Source organism: Schistocerca serialis, chromosome 6, assembly GCF_023864345.2.
Source record: "Schistocerca serialis cubense isolate TAMUIC-IGC-003099 chromosome 6, iqSchSeri2.2, whole genome shotgun sequence".
Classification (NCBI taxonomy): Eukaryota; Metazoa; Arthropoda; class Insecta; order Orthoptera; family Acrididae; genus Schistocerca; species Schistocerca serialis.
In genome coordinates this window covers 159,869,406-159,884,766 of record NC_064643.1, presented here as the reverse complement: position 1 = coordinate 159,884,766, position 15,361 = coordinate 159,869,406, and the positions used below count along the sequence as shown (strand labels likewise).

The 15,361-nt window shown below is 44.5% G+C and overlaps 1 protein-coding gene across 1 annotated transcript in view; it reads left to right on the top strand.

Annotated features, from left to right (window-relative positions):
* The window catches only part of LOC126484484 (cytochrome P450 6k1-like), a 64,139-nt gene that overhangs the window by 25,482 nt on the left and 23,296 nt on the right, over positions 1-15,361 (top strand). Inside the window, exon 4 of the mRNA XM_050108016.1 lies at positions 14,541-14,803. Within this exon, the coding sequence (XP_049963973.1) occupies positions 14,541-14,803 (263 nt within the window). The remainder of the gene's footprint in view (positions 1-14,540; positions 14,804-15,361) is intronic.

Genomic DNA, 15,361 nt, shown 5'->3' with positions numbered 1-15,361 from the left:
CAAATGCCAGCGCTTTGGGCACACTACACTGGACCATATGGGAGAAGCTACTTGGTAGAACCACCCACGAAGTAGGAGTTTCTTCTCCTTTGAAATGGTTAATTGCTTTTGGGATCACCCTGTCTGGAGTAGGGACTGCAGCATATATCTTGAGAAAAAGAAGGTACAAAAGTTTAAAACTATAAAGCGCATCGCATATGGTGAGGCCAAAAGATGCCTAATGCCTGCTGCCCCCCATGTCTGTTACCTCTTTTGCTTCAGCTCTTAAGAAACCTTTTCAGAAAACCAACGCTGCCATGCAAGGGAGGTTGTTAGTGTCAGCACTAGTACAGCGTTTGTCAGCTCACTTCTGTTGAAACTCCTGTCACGGGAATTTCCCATGTGGTTGTTGACAGGAAACGCATTTTAAAGCATCATGCTCTGTATTACAGGGCTATATCCTCCATGGCAACGATGACTTTACTGGGAAATTAGACAGGGTTCTATGTTTGTCAATAACATGCACCACTCCTTTCCCTCTCTTGGCTGCTGGCCTGCAGGCAGTTACAGTTGAAATTTTGGTGTGTCAGAAGATCACTGTTTGTTTGCTGTATTTATCTCCACAAGATGCAACACACACTGAGGCTTTCACAGATCTTATAGAAAAACTCCTCCGACCATTTTTCCTAGTGGGAGACTTCAATGCCCATAATTTACTGTAGGCCTTGACTTCTGCTTGTTCTCAGGTGTGGGTTTTGGAGAGCCTCATGACATCTCACGAACAATGCATCTTCCACACACGCACTCCCACTCATTTCCATGCTGCTACTGGATCATCCTCAGCCATCAACCCCTCTTGCTATCCTCCAGTCCTCGTGGACCCTGTTCAGTGGGAAGTTGCTGATGATCTTCATTGAAGTGACCACTTCCCACTCTGGATTCATCTGCCAGATGGAGCTCTCACTGGAGGGATGTAGCCATGATGCATGGGCAGCAGAGTCAACTGGACATTGTTCAGCCAGCTAGCTATGTTTGAACGCCTTGACTAAATACAGGAATGGGAGGATAAAATGACCTATTTGATTTGCCGTGTTGATGACTTCTCCATTCCGAAGTCCTTTGTCATCTTAGGAGGTAACCTGTCCCTTGATGAACTTATGAGTGCCCTTCAGTGATCCAGGTCACACGTGTGACTCTGTGCTATTTAAGTGCCGCTCAACGGCAGAAAACCTCGCAGCATTTCGATTAGCAAAGGCCAAGGCTCGAGGCATCATCAGCGAGAGCAAGACAAGGGTATGAGAGGTTTCCATCGACTTTCTAAACAGCTCACATGCTCTGAAATAGTATGGGAAACCATCAGGAGTATTTCCAGTTGTAGGAACAGAGGTGTCTCCAAACAAAAGCTGGAGGCATTGTGCAGACGGTGGCAGAGCATTTTGCACTGATTACTGCCACTACCAACTAGAATACAGTGTCCCATTGTTACTGTGCCACCATTGAAAGGATCGAGTTAGACTTCTGGTCCACCAATTCAGAGTCCTACAACTGTGCATTTTCCATAAGAACTGACTGTCGCTTATGATACAGCACCTGGTCACCACCAAATCTAATATAGCGCGCTGCAACACTTACAGATGTTGTCAAAGGAAATCCTCGTATAATACTTCCATTCCACATGTCTGTCACGTCAATTTACCGACTCGTTGCGAGAGGAAATTTTATCTCTCCTTAAACCAAGAAAGAAACAAACGTGTACCAGCAGTTACCAGAGCATCGCCTTAATGAGCTGTGTAGGAAAGACGCTAGAGCACATGGAGACCAAGCAACTTCTTAGCAATTCTCATTGTGGATTCAGGAGATCTCAATCAACGGTCGACAATCTGATCCAGCTAGGGGCGGAATCTAGCAGGCTTTCCTATGTACACAGCATTGTCTAGTGGTACTTTTTGATGTCAGTGAAGTCTGTGACACTACCTAGAGGCGCAATATTTCCAGTAGCTACACTAATGGTGCTTTTGTGGCCAATTTCCCTCTTTAATCAGTGCTTCCCCCCAAGACAACTTTTTAGGTACAGCGTTGGTGAGATCCTGTCAGTTTTGTGCAGGAAATTGGTTTTCCCAACGCACTGTTTTAAGTGTCACCCTCTTTCCAACAGCTGTTAACAGTGTAACGTCCAGAGTAAGAATTCCCTCCCAATGCTGCTTATTTGTGGACGAGGGATTTCTGGTCCTCTACTAGTCGTCAGTCGCCACTCTTGGTGAAGAGATTGGAGATATGGGCTGCAGAGACTTGGTTTATATTTTCTACAGAGAAGTGTATGTGTTCATTTTAATCGTTCTCGTCGTCTTTTTTTAATTTTACGTGAAATGCATATGTGGGACATAATTCACCCTTTTAAGGACTCTCTGATATTTCTGGGCCGCATTTTGTACTCCAAACTGTCCTGGTTACTACACCTCAACGACCTGAAGCCGAGGACTAGAGGGCACTGAATATGTTGAAGTGTCTTAGCCACAGGTCTTGGGAAGACCGACACGATGTGCACTGTGTGTCGATCATAGTGGCCTTCTTACCTGAAGATCATTAATGCTACACACTATGAGGAGATGAGGCTGGGTGCAGGTACTTACAGAACCAGCCTCATAGCCAGTCTCTATGCTGATGCTGATAAGCTGCTACTTGGAATCTGGCAGCAGTTTCTCATGGTGCATCGGCCATATAAATTCCTCGTTACTCCCCATGCATCAGTACGCTCTGTTAGAATCCGAGGAAGCTGCAATCATGTGGCATAACTCTGGGTTCTTTGACTGCTGTGGGAGAGGGTTCATTGTAAATGCAACATGGGTGATAAAAAGATTTTTCCTGACTTGAGAGTGTCCTTTGCCACTGGAGGGCTTGATAACTTACAACTGTCATAACTATTAAAGCGTCACTTGGTACAGTAATTAATAAACTGTTCTCTTGAAGTACAATGATCAACCTTTACAAAAGTACATTTCCATCAGAGACTTGAATAACTCTTCAGTCCTGCTCGATAATGTTGACTGGTGCAAGTAGGGCCACGAACTGGGCAGAACACTTTCATTCTCGGCTCTATATCGACATCTGTGCAAGGGCACTGCTGTGCTGAGAGAGAGCGCGCGTCTTCGATAGTCTTCTCATGTGTCATTGCCGATTGCAGCGAGACATCGCAAATGCGTGTGGTATCGATTTGTGTTGCCGACTTTGGTGTGGCGCCGGGAAATTTGGACTATAGCTCATACCGTACAGTTGCTCGTACAACTATTAATGTCACTTTAACAATCATCAATAGAGTAACTCTAGATTTACTGCAGTACAGGACAGGTTGTACTACTGCTTATGCTTTTAATACATTCGTTTATAACATTTTAAATCAACACCACAATTATGTGGTTGTATTTGTGAATGGGTCTAAACAGGGAACTCCATTGTTTGCTCTGTGGCTTTCTCTGAGCGTGTTCTCAAGATCCGCCTTCCTGCACCCTTCACTGTTTTCAGCGTGGAATTATGCGCGATCTTGCAGGTGCTGGAGCAGATGAGATGTGTCTAGAGTGCTAAATTCCTCAGCGCCCTTCACCCTCTGCAATGTTTGTACCAAGCAGATAAGACAGTCGACAATATTCAAAAACCCCTCCTCCAACTACAAAGGCTGGCGGAAGAGGTGTCTTTCTGCTGGGTTCCAGGGCACAAGGGTATTTCGATGAAATGAAAGGACGGATGGAGCAGCTTCTGACGGGTTTGAAGTGGCCCGCCACAAATTCCTCTCCTGTGCCTAGCTTATCATCTCTGAGAAGCACTTGTAGTGCATGTCCTCAATTATTTGGTAGATGTATTCCAATCTCGGTTTCCCACTTCAGTTTTTACCGTCTACAGGTCCCTCCAGTATCATCGAAGTTATTCTGTGATGTCTTAACGGATGTCCTACCACCCTGTCCCTTTTTCTTGCCAAAGTTTTCAATCTATTTCTTTCTTCGCCGATTCTCTGTGGAACCTCCTCTTTCCTACCTTATCAGTCTACCTAATTTTCAACATTCCTCTGTAGCACCACATCTCAAATGCTTTCATTCATTTCTTTTCCGTTTTCCCACAGTCCATGTCTCACTACTATAGAATGCTGTGCTCCAAAATACGGTCTCAGGAAATTCTTCCTCATATTGAGGTCTAGCTTGTTACAAGCAGACTTTTCTTGGTGAGGAATGCCATTTTTGCCAGTTGGCTTTTTATGTACTCTTGCTCCATCCGTAGTGGGTTATTCTGCTGTCTAGGTAACAGAATTCCTTAACTTCGCCTACTTTGTGATCACGATTCCTGATGTTATGTTTCTCACTGTTCCCGTTTCTGCTACTTCTCGTTACTTTCGTCTTCCTTCGATTTATTCTAAATTCATATTATGTATTCATTAGACTGCCACTCCATTCAGCAGATCATGTAATTTTTCTTCACTTTCAGTTAGGATAACAATGACATCAGCGAATCTTATCACTGATATCGTTTCACCTTTAATTTTAATTCCACTCTCGAAACTTCCTTATATTTCCTTCACTGCTGCTTATCGTTTCACCTTTAATTTTAATTCCACTCTCGAAACTTCCTTATATTTCCTTCACTGCTGCTTCGGTGTATAGACTGAAGAGCAGGGGTGAAATACTACATCCTTGTCTTACACACTTTTTAATCTGTGTACTTCGTCCTAGATATTCTACTCTTATTGTTATCTCTTGGCTCTTGTACATATGGTATATTATCCATCTTACCCTATATCTTACCCCTATTTTTCTCAGAACTGCGAACATCTTGCACCATTTTACTTGTCGAACGCTTTCTCCTGGTGGACAGATCCATTGAACGTGTCTTGATTTTTCTTTAGTCTTGCTTTCATTATCAACCACAGTCAGAAAGGCTTCCCAGGTGCCTTTAGCATTCCTAAAGCTAAACCAACCGTCATGTAACACACGCTAAGTTTTCTTTTCTATTCTTCTGTATATTATTCTTGTCAGCAGCTTGGATGCATGAGCTGTTAAGCTGATTGTGCGATAATTCTCACACTTTCTGGTTCTTAACACTCTTCGGGAGTGTGTGGATGATATTTTTGCAAAAGTCAATGGCCAGACTCATACATTCTACACACCAACATGAATAGGCGTTTTGTTGCCACTTCTGCCAATGATTTTAGAATTTCTGATGGGGAAATTATCGATCCCTTTTGGCTTATTCGATCATAAGTCTTCCAAAATTCCGTTAAATTCTAATACTGGATCATCCACCTCTTCCATCACATCAGGCAATTCTCCCTTCCCCCCACCCCCCTCTCCCAATAGATGTCGTCAATTTACTCATTCCAACAATCAGTTCTCACCTCTACATTAACCAGTGGAATTCACATTGCAATGATAATGTTATCACTGTTGCTTTTAATTTCATCGAAGATTCTTTGCACTTTTCTATATGCTGAGTCAGTCCTTCTGACAATAATTTATTGTTCGATTTCTTCACGTTTCTCATGCGGCCGTTTCCCCTTAGCTTCCCTGCACTTCCTACTTATTTCATTTCTAGGTGACTTGCATTTCTGTATTCCAAAATTTCCCTGAACACCTTTGTCCTTTCTTCTTTCATCGATCAACTAAAGTTACACGTAGTTTCTTCGCAGTTACCTTCTTTGTACCTATGTTTTTCTTTCCAACTCCTGTGACTGCCATTTTAAGAGATGTCAGTTCCTCTTCGTTTAAACGGCCTCCTGAGATGTTCATTATAGCAGTATCTATATCCTCTGAAAACTTCAAGCATATCTCTACATTCCTTAGTACTTTCATATCCCACTTTTTTACGATTCTTGCTGACTAATCTCTTAAACTTCAGCGTACTCCATCACTACTAAATTGTGATTTGAGTCTATATCTGCTCAAGGTACGCCTTACAATCCAGTATCTGATTTCAGAATCTCTGCCTGGCCATGATGTAATGTAGCTGAAATCTTCCTGTATCTCCTCGCCTTTTCCACGTGTATCTCCTGTTCTTGTGATTCTTGAACGGAGTATTCGTTATTACTAGCTGAAATTTATTGCAGAACTCAATTAGTCTTTCTCCTCTCTCATTTCTAGTACCAAGCCCATATTCTCCAGTAACCCTTCCTTCTACCCCTTCCACTGCAGCTGCATTCGAAAAGCCCATGTCTACTGGATTTTCATTTCCCTTTATGTACTGCATCACCTATTTTCAGCATCCTTACATACTTTCGCTATCTCCTCATCTTCAGCTTGTAACATTGCCATACATACCTCAGCTATCGTTGTCGGTTTTGGTTTGCTGTCGATTCTGATCAGAACAACCCTATCATTGAACTGCTCACAGTAACTCATCTCTGTCCTACCTCCCTATTCACAAGAAACCCATTTTCTGATACTGTTGATACTACCAGATAGTCATCTCACCAGAAATACTTGTCCTCTTTCGATTTCACTTCCCTGACACTCACTATATCTACACTGAGCCGTAGCATTATCCTTTTCCGATTTTCTAGCTTTCCTACCACGTTCAAACTTCTGACATTAACGTTGACTTTACTCTTTCTTCCCCTTGGCAGTCCCCTCCCGGAGATCTATATGGGGGGGGGGGGGTAGTCTGAAATTTTTTGCCAATGGAGAGATCATCATGACAGTTTTTCAGTTACAGGCCACATGTGTGGATACACATTATGTGTCTTTAATGCAACGGTTTCCATTGCCCCCTGCATGTTGTTGATCTTTCCTCATTCTTCCACCTTTAGGGGCAGTTTCCCACCGCAAGAGCAAGACAGCGTCCTGAACCTCAGCAGTGGTGATGATGTGAGAACAATATAATGGATTGAAGGTCTGAACGAAGTTTGTGTTAGGAAAGGCACTGGACTTAGGTAGTCCATCTAGCTGTGGTAGTCGCAACGCTAGAGTGGTGTAATGGCTCGAAGGTCTGCCTAGCAAGCAGCAGACCTGGGTTCAAGTCGTGGCTGTGCCACAGATTGTAATTCATTGCATCGGCTTCCATCCTTATCGAAGATAAAGGAAGATAAACTTGGGAGATGTAGCGCACGCTTCTTGGTGAGTATCTGCGGCTCGCACCCGGGACTGGGCTGTTACCGTTCTTGAAAAGGTTGTCATGAGTTTTCAGGCACGCTGAATGTTGGATAACTCCAACTGTGTGGCGGGCGGGGGGAGGGGGAGGATCGTAAATTACGTTGTGTAAGTAATTAGCAAACTGACGTCGGTAAAATGGCGTTAGCTCAAGAGCGGTGTGAGCGGCTACAACATGGTACCAAAAGTCGAACTTGGAGTGCACATCATCACCAGTATCCACTGCACGAGTTGCCATATATCGTGCATTGACGAACATATGAGACGATGCTCATCAGTATCCTCACTCTGACACATGACGGTCATTTAGTCAGTCCAGTACAGTGAAGTCGCTCGTTCGTCAGGTTTTTACCGTTCACGACGCGGTACCATACGGCTCGTGCATCCGCTGGAAGGAAAGGTACATGGATGTTCTTCAGCGCTCTTGTCCAATGAATAACTGGGCGGAGGCTCTCCAACATATTGCAGGGAGGGGAGGGGATGCATTGCGAAAACAATTTGTAAAACTGTTTCACCCATGGTGCGCTCGTGTTCGGAAGAGCATCGTGTATGCGGCTGTGTATGGGTGACGTGGAAGAGCTGTGCAACACCTTATCGTAGTAGTTAATTATAAAGCGGATCTCCTGGCTTTAGCATCGACGGGACCGAGTCCTTCTGCTGAAGTGGGGAGGGTAAAAGTGTTATAAGGGACCTTAAAGATGGTTCCTGCTGATATTATGTACCCAATGGCCACCTGAAATTGTCGCCCTAGGACCATTGGCAAAGAGAAGATTTGGGTAACGGGTTCTAGCTTCGGCACAACATTGGTGTTGCTGTAGGCCACTGGCTAGACTTTATTCAAGCTGCAGCGGCGATTCTGTTGGATGTGGGCTCATATTATCTGAAGCAAACGGCGGTAGGCCTACGCCGCCATACGATAGGTATTTCCAGTGAATGTGATACCCAGGTAATGGAATTTGCCCATTGTGAGGAACGACAGTGCCCCTTTGTCTTGGAGGCCACTACCAAAGTTCATAACCGCTGATTTGGCTACATTGAGGATGTTTCCAAAGGATCTTCCATACTGTCGGATCCATGCAATGGCGTATTGTATTTCTGTAGGTGAAAGTGCCAGGAGCAGGATGTCATCCACTTATGCCTGGCAATGGAAAGTATGGCTGTGTAGGCCCCTAGACCACAGATGCACTACTCAGTTAGTTACGGGCTATTGCCTCGCTGTTGAGGTGCAAGTGTGTGGAAGAGGGTGTGGAAGAGTGACTGGGAGTGAGAGACAAGAAGCTGCATCCGGTAGAGCCCACAACGTGGACACGGCATACCTCCTTCCAGCCACACAGGTGGGATGAGGTTTTCCTCACTCATCTTCCTATAGGACACAGCTCTCTAAGCGTGGCTTCTTGCTGTGTCGAGAGGACCCTTCAATGTACGGTGCTTGTGGCGTTCAGGTCACTGTACGACACTTTTTACAAGACTCTGTTTTATTTTCAGACCAGAAGAGAGGGGCAGATATGCCAACAGACCTGCCGTCTCTTTTAAGTGACAGTCAAACGAATCTGGTCAGAGATTTTATGTTTCCTAAACTTTTAGGGAGCTTTTTTTAAAGTGTTAAAATGGTGAATGGCTCACCCAAGTTTTCGTGTGGTCAGGTAGTAACTTTTCTCTAAGCTGTTATTTTATCTCTTCTCTCGTATTTTTTGTTTTACTTTCCGTTTTAACATCTTTAAGGTATTTTACAACTGGCTCACCATTGTTTTTCGTATGTGGTCAGCAAGTCACAGTTCTCTATACTGTTATTTTAGCTGCTCTGTCGTTTTACCTAGGTGCTTCAGTCCGGAACCATGCTGTTGCTACGGCGCAGGTTCGAATCAAGCCTCAGGCATGGATGTGTGTGATGTCCTTAATTAGTTTTAGGTAGTTCTAAGTCTAGGGGACTGATGACCTCAGATGTTAAGTCCAATAGTGTTTAGAGCCATTTGAACCATTTCGTTTTATCTGTGTTTTCATCCGAGGTACACCACCTTTCACCTTTTCTCCACTATGTTACGGCATGTAAGATAGAGTGATTGTGTGGATCAACACAAATAAGGTGGGAGTGAGTGATTGAGTGTCGTTTTGTGGGTTTACAATTTTAGATATTTTCTTGACATTCGTTTCTTTTAATATTTTAAGGACGCTGATAATCTCGCCACTGAATGCCCTTGAACTTCAAACACACACATACATAAGCACACACATTAGCTTCACTGAAGAGTGATTTTGGAACTCCACCTCGCACAGAAATTCCATGCTTATGGAGCTCCTTCCGCATTTTTTTTTTTTTTTTTGTGCTAACAGGGTTTGCAAGTGCGCCATTCAATTTTGTAGGGACTTTTGGAGATGTTGTCTTCTTATTTTTCGTGAAAATCCTTCTCACGGCCTTCCGTCATGTTCACTTAAACACATTTTATCCACGGTGTGATCTATCCGATGATGTAGTTCCTTTTCCTGTATGTGATTAAATCTTCAATATGATGCCTCTTGAAATACCAACCACTTCAGCCGCCTGCGTTATGGAGGCACCGACCGTGCAAGCACGACAGATTAGAATTCTCTTAGCTCCAACATAATGCACCTACAACTACACAGAACATTGTTCAGGCCACGACTGACACGTGCAACATGTAGGGGACATTACAAATGTGCTGTTAGTGGTCAAATACAGCAATGAAACCTGTAGGCTTCGCTAGGATCTGCATTCATGTTAAATATTTTTTCGACTCGATTCGGACTTTGCGCTCGACGAGAGATTCGCGATACGCGCATGCTAAGTAAAGGGCCAAAGCTACAGAGTAATTTCTGTAAAATCTAATTGGGATTCCATCCGCACCGGGCGATGTATTTGTTTTCAACTCTTTCAGTTGTTTCCCTGCCCTAGAGATGCCTATTTCTGTGACCTCCACACGAGAGTCTGTTCGACTATCAAACGATGGTATGTTTGTACGATCCTTCTTATGAACGATTTCTTTCTTTTTGTTATCTTCTACTGTTACACCAGATTGACCAATGGCTGACTGGGTAGAAGCCATCGATCAGCTTAGCCGTTTTACTTAGGACCAGAGTTTTCTTGAGTTCTCGGCTAAATCCTTTGCTGATGTATGACGGTGGTCGTTGTCGTATGCTTCGTCCATAGCTCTTTTTACCCACGCATACCTCTATTAACTATTGCCAGTCGTCATTCGCTCATTCTCTTTTGAACCGAGAGTGCAACGATACTCATTCCTAAACATTTTCCAAAGCTGTTGTTAAACCACGGTAGATTTTTCCGTCCTTAATCCACTTTCTCGGCATTGATCTCCAGAGCGCGATTTGCAAAACTGTTTAAACTTTGCCAATAATTTCTCCTCTACTTTCATGATATCAGTTCTAAATGGTCTCCATTCATTGTCTAAGACGGATGCTAGCAACTGCGTATCAGCTCCTTCTACCAAAAATACTCTCTTAACCATCTTGACTGATTTATTAACTTTAGTAACCATAGTCGCTATGATGACATCACGGTCATTAATCCCTGTCTCTTTACTGACACCGTCGATTATATCAGGCCTTTTGAAGCTACAAGGTCTAAAATCTGCCAGGAAGTTTCAAGGTCTAAAATGTTTCCATTATGTGTGAGCTGTCGCTCTAACTATTCAAAACAGTTTTTGAAAAAAAATGTTGGAATGTATTTCGCAAGAATGCCTGTCCGCACCCTCTGTAATGAATCTGTAGACGTCCCAATCTATACTCAGTGGGTTAAAGTCATCCCCAACTAATACTGGATGATCTGGGTATTTCCGCGATACTGAGCACAGACATTCTTTGAATGATTCTAAAACTGTTACGGCGTCATCGGATGGCCGGTAAAAACATCCAACATCTAACTTGGTTTCACCTAGATCTGTTACACGCATCCAAATAACTTCACTGTCACGCTCAAAATCCATCTCATTAGAGGCATTATTTTCTTAAATTGCAGTGAACACTCATCCTCCCACGCCATCTAATCTCTCTTTCCGATATACCTTCCATGACTCGTTAAAAATTTCAGAGCTTTCTATCTTGGGTTTCAGCCAACCCTTATTCCTGATAATAATTAGTGTCCGACACTGTGGGAATCAGTAAATTAGCTGACTTTCCACGAATACTTGGACAATTTACTGATAAAGTTTTGGCAGTTGCGTGTCTTTAACCTAAACCTGGTCAGATTTCGTTATCTGGATGTCCACTGGCGAGTGTTCATCAGAGTGCCTCAAATCACGGCCGAGCCTAAAAAACCCACATGTGCATTCCATAAGTACTCTACTACCCGAGCAGCTGCTTCCTCTATGTAGCACACCCCTGGTCTATCAACAGAAGCCTACAACTCTCCACCCAATAACGCAGGTCCAGAAAATCTACAGCCAAGACCGTTGAAGATTCAACGAAGACTTTTTTTGGGACCCTCCACTCAGTTCCAAACCAAAAGACCCCGACCAACTCTGAGAACAACGGTGCTTGCACACCATGCGTGAGGCTAGCAGCCTTCACCACCTCTGCCAGCTGCCCATTTAAACTGAGGGCGGCCTTAGAACCCAAGCAGCAGACCTCACTGGTACTGACATAAGCGTCCTGTACGCTTGATGGCCGCAGGGAGGGCCTCGCATGCAGCTCAGATGATGCCTCATGATAGACACACCGAGTGCACTCTGGCTTTCTTTTCGGCCTTGAATGTTACTTACTTAAAAGGCTTCATAACGCACCTAACATTGGAGCTCCCAATAACTGGCAAACGCTTCACCCCGTGTGCCTGGACAGACCCTGATGAAGGAGCCAGTCACAGGGTGAATGGGCGAGGCCAAATGGCCAGCCTCCATACTGACCCTCCGCCTGGAGCAATGTGAGTGCATTACAACCCGCCACTCAGACTGCTGTGATGGCGGATCACCCCGTTGGGTCCACTAGGAGATGCCTCAATGGCAGAGCCTGTGAGCTAAATAAGAGACACCTGAAGTGTCCTATGTCATATGCCAGATGCTCCGCCACTGCTGCATCTCAGGAAGCAGCCTGAAGATGCCTGACCGTACCCAAAAGCTGCTTCAGCTGTTTACACACTATGGACAGCTCCTCCTGCATCCACACACAGCATGCGGGCGTCCTTTCCATCCCAGCACTACTAAGAAAACACAGAAAGAGCTAAATACGTAACTTGATGTAGCAGACGAGTGTAGGAACCTGACTGGGCTGAAACAAACTGTTGCTGTCTCTTCAAAACAAACAAATGAATAACAACTGCTCCACAGGCAGCCGGAAGTTACAGTTTAAGTCTCTAGCTGTCTCCTGCTATACACCTGCAGACAGCAAGCTGCCTATTTAACTCTTTCTGTGTTTCCTTACCAGTTTAACTCTTAAGTTGCAAGCACGTCTTTTTTTTTTATTTTGGGAGGTGCATATATACATGCACATATAAATGCATTTACATGTATGTATTTATGTGTATCTACATAAATACACACATGGATGTATGTATATGTGCTCTTTGAGGCAAAAAACGACGCACCATGAAGAAATTGTCCAAATGGGATGGAAATTAGTAGATGTGATGCACATGTAGAGACAAACTTTGTGTCCTGCCTTACGGCAGGTCTTGTCGAGGGGGAAGTCTCGTCAGAGAGGTCCACTGCATTAGCGTCTAGGGAAGTAATTCCAGTGGTGGTTTCCCGTTGCCTTCCACTGATGATGATGAAATGATAATGATGACAACACAACACCCAGTCCCTGAGTGGAGAAAATCTCCGACCCAACCGGGAATCGAACCCGGGCCCCTTGCCGTGACAGACCACCGTGCTGACCTCTCGGCTATCACGGGCAGACCATGTAGAGACAAACAAATAACTTCAGAAAAATTGGAAGATTTATTCTAGAGACAGGGCACACTGAGCAAGTCAATAACGCACTGGTCCGCCTCTGGCCCTTATGCAAGGAGCTGTTCAGCTTGGCACTGGTTTACAGGGTTTTTGGGTGTCCTCCTGATGGATATCGGGCCAAATTTTGTCCAATTGGCGCGTTCTACATCTACATCTACATTTATACTCCGCAAGCCACCCAACGGTGTGTGGCGGAGGGCACTTTACGTGCCACTGTCATTACCTCCCTTTCCTGTTCCAGTCGCGTATGGTTCGCGGGAAGAACGACTGTCTGAAAGCCTCCGTGCGCCCTCTAATCTCTCTAATTTTACATTCGTGATCTCCTTGGGAGGTATAAGTAGGGGGAAGCAATATATTCGATACCTCATCCAGAAACGCACCCTCTCGAAACCTGGCGAGCAAGCTACACCGCGACGCAGAGCGCCTCTCTTGCAGAGTCTGCCACTTGAGTTTGCTAAACATCTCCGTAACGCTATCACGGTTACCAAATAACCCTGTGACGAAACGCGCCGCTCTTCTTTGGATCTTCTCTATCTCCTCCGTCAAACCGATCTGGTACGGATCCCACACTGATGAGCAATACTCAAGTATAGGTCGAACGAGTGTTTTGTAAGCCACCACCTTTGTTGATGGACTACATTTTCTATGCACTCTCCCAATGAATCTCAACCTGGTACCCGCCTTACCAACAATTAATTTTATATGATCATTCCACTTCAAATCGTTCCGCACGCATACTCCCAGATATTTTACAGAATTAACTGCTACCAGTGTTTGTTCCGCTATCATATAATCATACAATAAAAGATCCTTCTTTCTATGTATTTGCAATACATTACATTTGTCTATGTTAAGGGTCAGTTGCCACTCCCTGCACCAAGTGCCTATCCGCTGCAGATCTTCCTGCATTTCGCTACAATTTTCTAATGCTGCAACTTCTCTGTATACTACAGCATCATCCGCGAAAAGCCGCATCGAACTTCCGACTGTCGAAACCCAGAGATGGCTGCAGAGCCTTGCCTATAATGCTCCAAACATTCTCAGTTGGGGAGAGATGGATGATTGAAGTTCCAGAACCATGGGTGGCCTGTGCAGCTAACCAACAACGAAACCGTGCTGCAGAGACAAGGCTGTTGGTAGTACCACCGGAACGTGATACCGCGATCACTGTCAGAGATACCTTCTCAGCCTTCAAGTGAATATACCTCCCTCAGAATGCATTTCCGGCCTTATACCTACATTAATTTTTTTTGTTCCTTGTATTCTCAGGGATTACCTCCTGCAGTTTGTCCCCTCTTAGCAAGATCAGTCTGTACATTGTTAACAGTACTGGTCCTATAACATTCTTCAGGGGTACTCCAGAAATAACCTTCAATACTGTTGATCTTGTACGTTCAGAATAAAGAATTAAGTTATTTCTTATAAAAAAATCTTGAATCCAGTCACAAAAACATGCAAGTTTGCTGAAACACTCTTCTCTGTTATGGACACTGACGAAGTGTATCTGTGTCTGTGACAGACGATCCAGGACTGCGGGCAAGAGATGGTGGACGTGATTGGGGAGATGGTGGACCGCGGGGAGTCGGTTGAGGTGCGCGAGCTGATAGCACGGTTCACCACTGACGCCATCTCCTCCGTCGCCTTCGGCCAGGAGTGCAACTGCCAGCGGAACCCGGAGCACGAGTTCCGGCAGTGGGGACGCAAGATCTTTGAGCCCACTTGGCAAGCAGCCATCTCTTTCGTTCTGAACTTCGTCAGCCCAACATTAATGGAGTATCTAAGGTGAGACCTGCAACGCTCCGTTCCACCAGAGGAATCTCTTTGATATGAGGAGCCTCAAGGCGCAATGGATAAGAGTCTGGTACCATGCTCCAGAGGGTACCTGTCCAAATCCTCACCCAGTTACGCAGATTTAGCTTTTCTGTAGTTTCTCTATATCCCTTACGGCAAACGTCAGAAAGATTCCTGTAGAAAGACACGTCTGAAATCGCTTCCCAATTCAAGCTTTTGTTTCGTCTGTAGTGTCTTGTTTGTCAATAGAACATTAAATCCTAATCGTCCTCTTTCAGAGTTTGGATGTGATGGACAACACCCTGCATGTCACAAACATGGCGCATCCCCATTGTGTTGCTGCCGAATTCACTTCTCAGGGTCTCAAAAGCAATGTTTTGAAGTTACGTCCATTCCACGACGTCTTCATGGACTATTAATGCTTCTATACACTTATCGTGGAGATACTGGACTTGCTAGAAAAAGTAAATTCTTATGGCCTTGCACAACTTCACTGTGTATCGCTGCCTACAGGGTGTTTTCATGACAGTGATCCAAAAATTCAAGAAT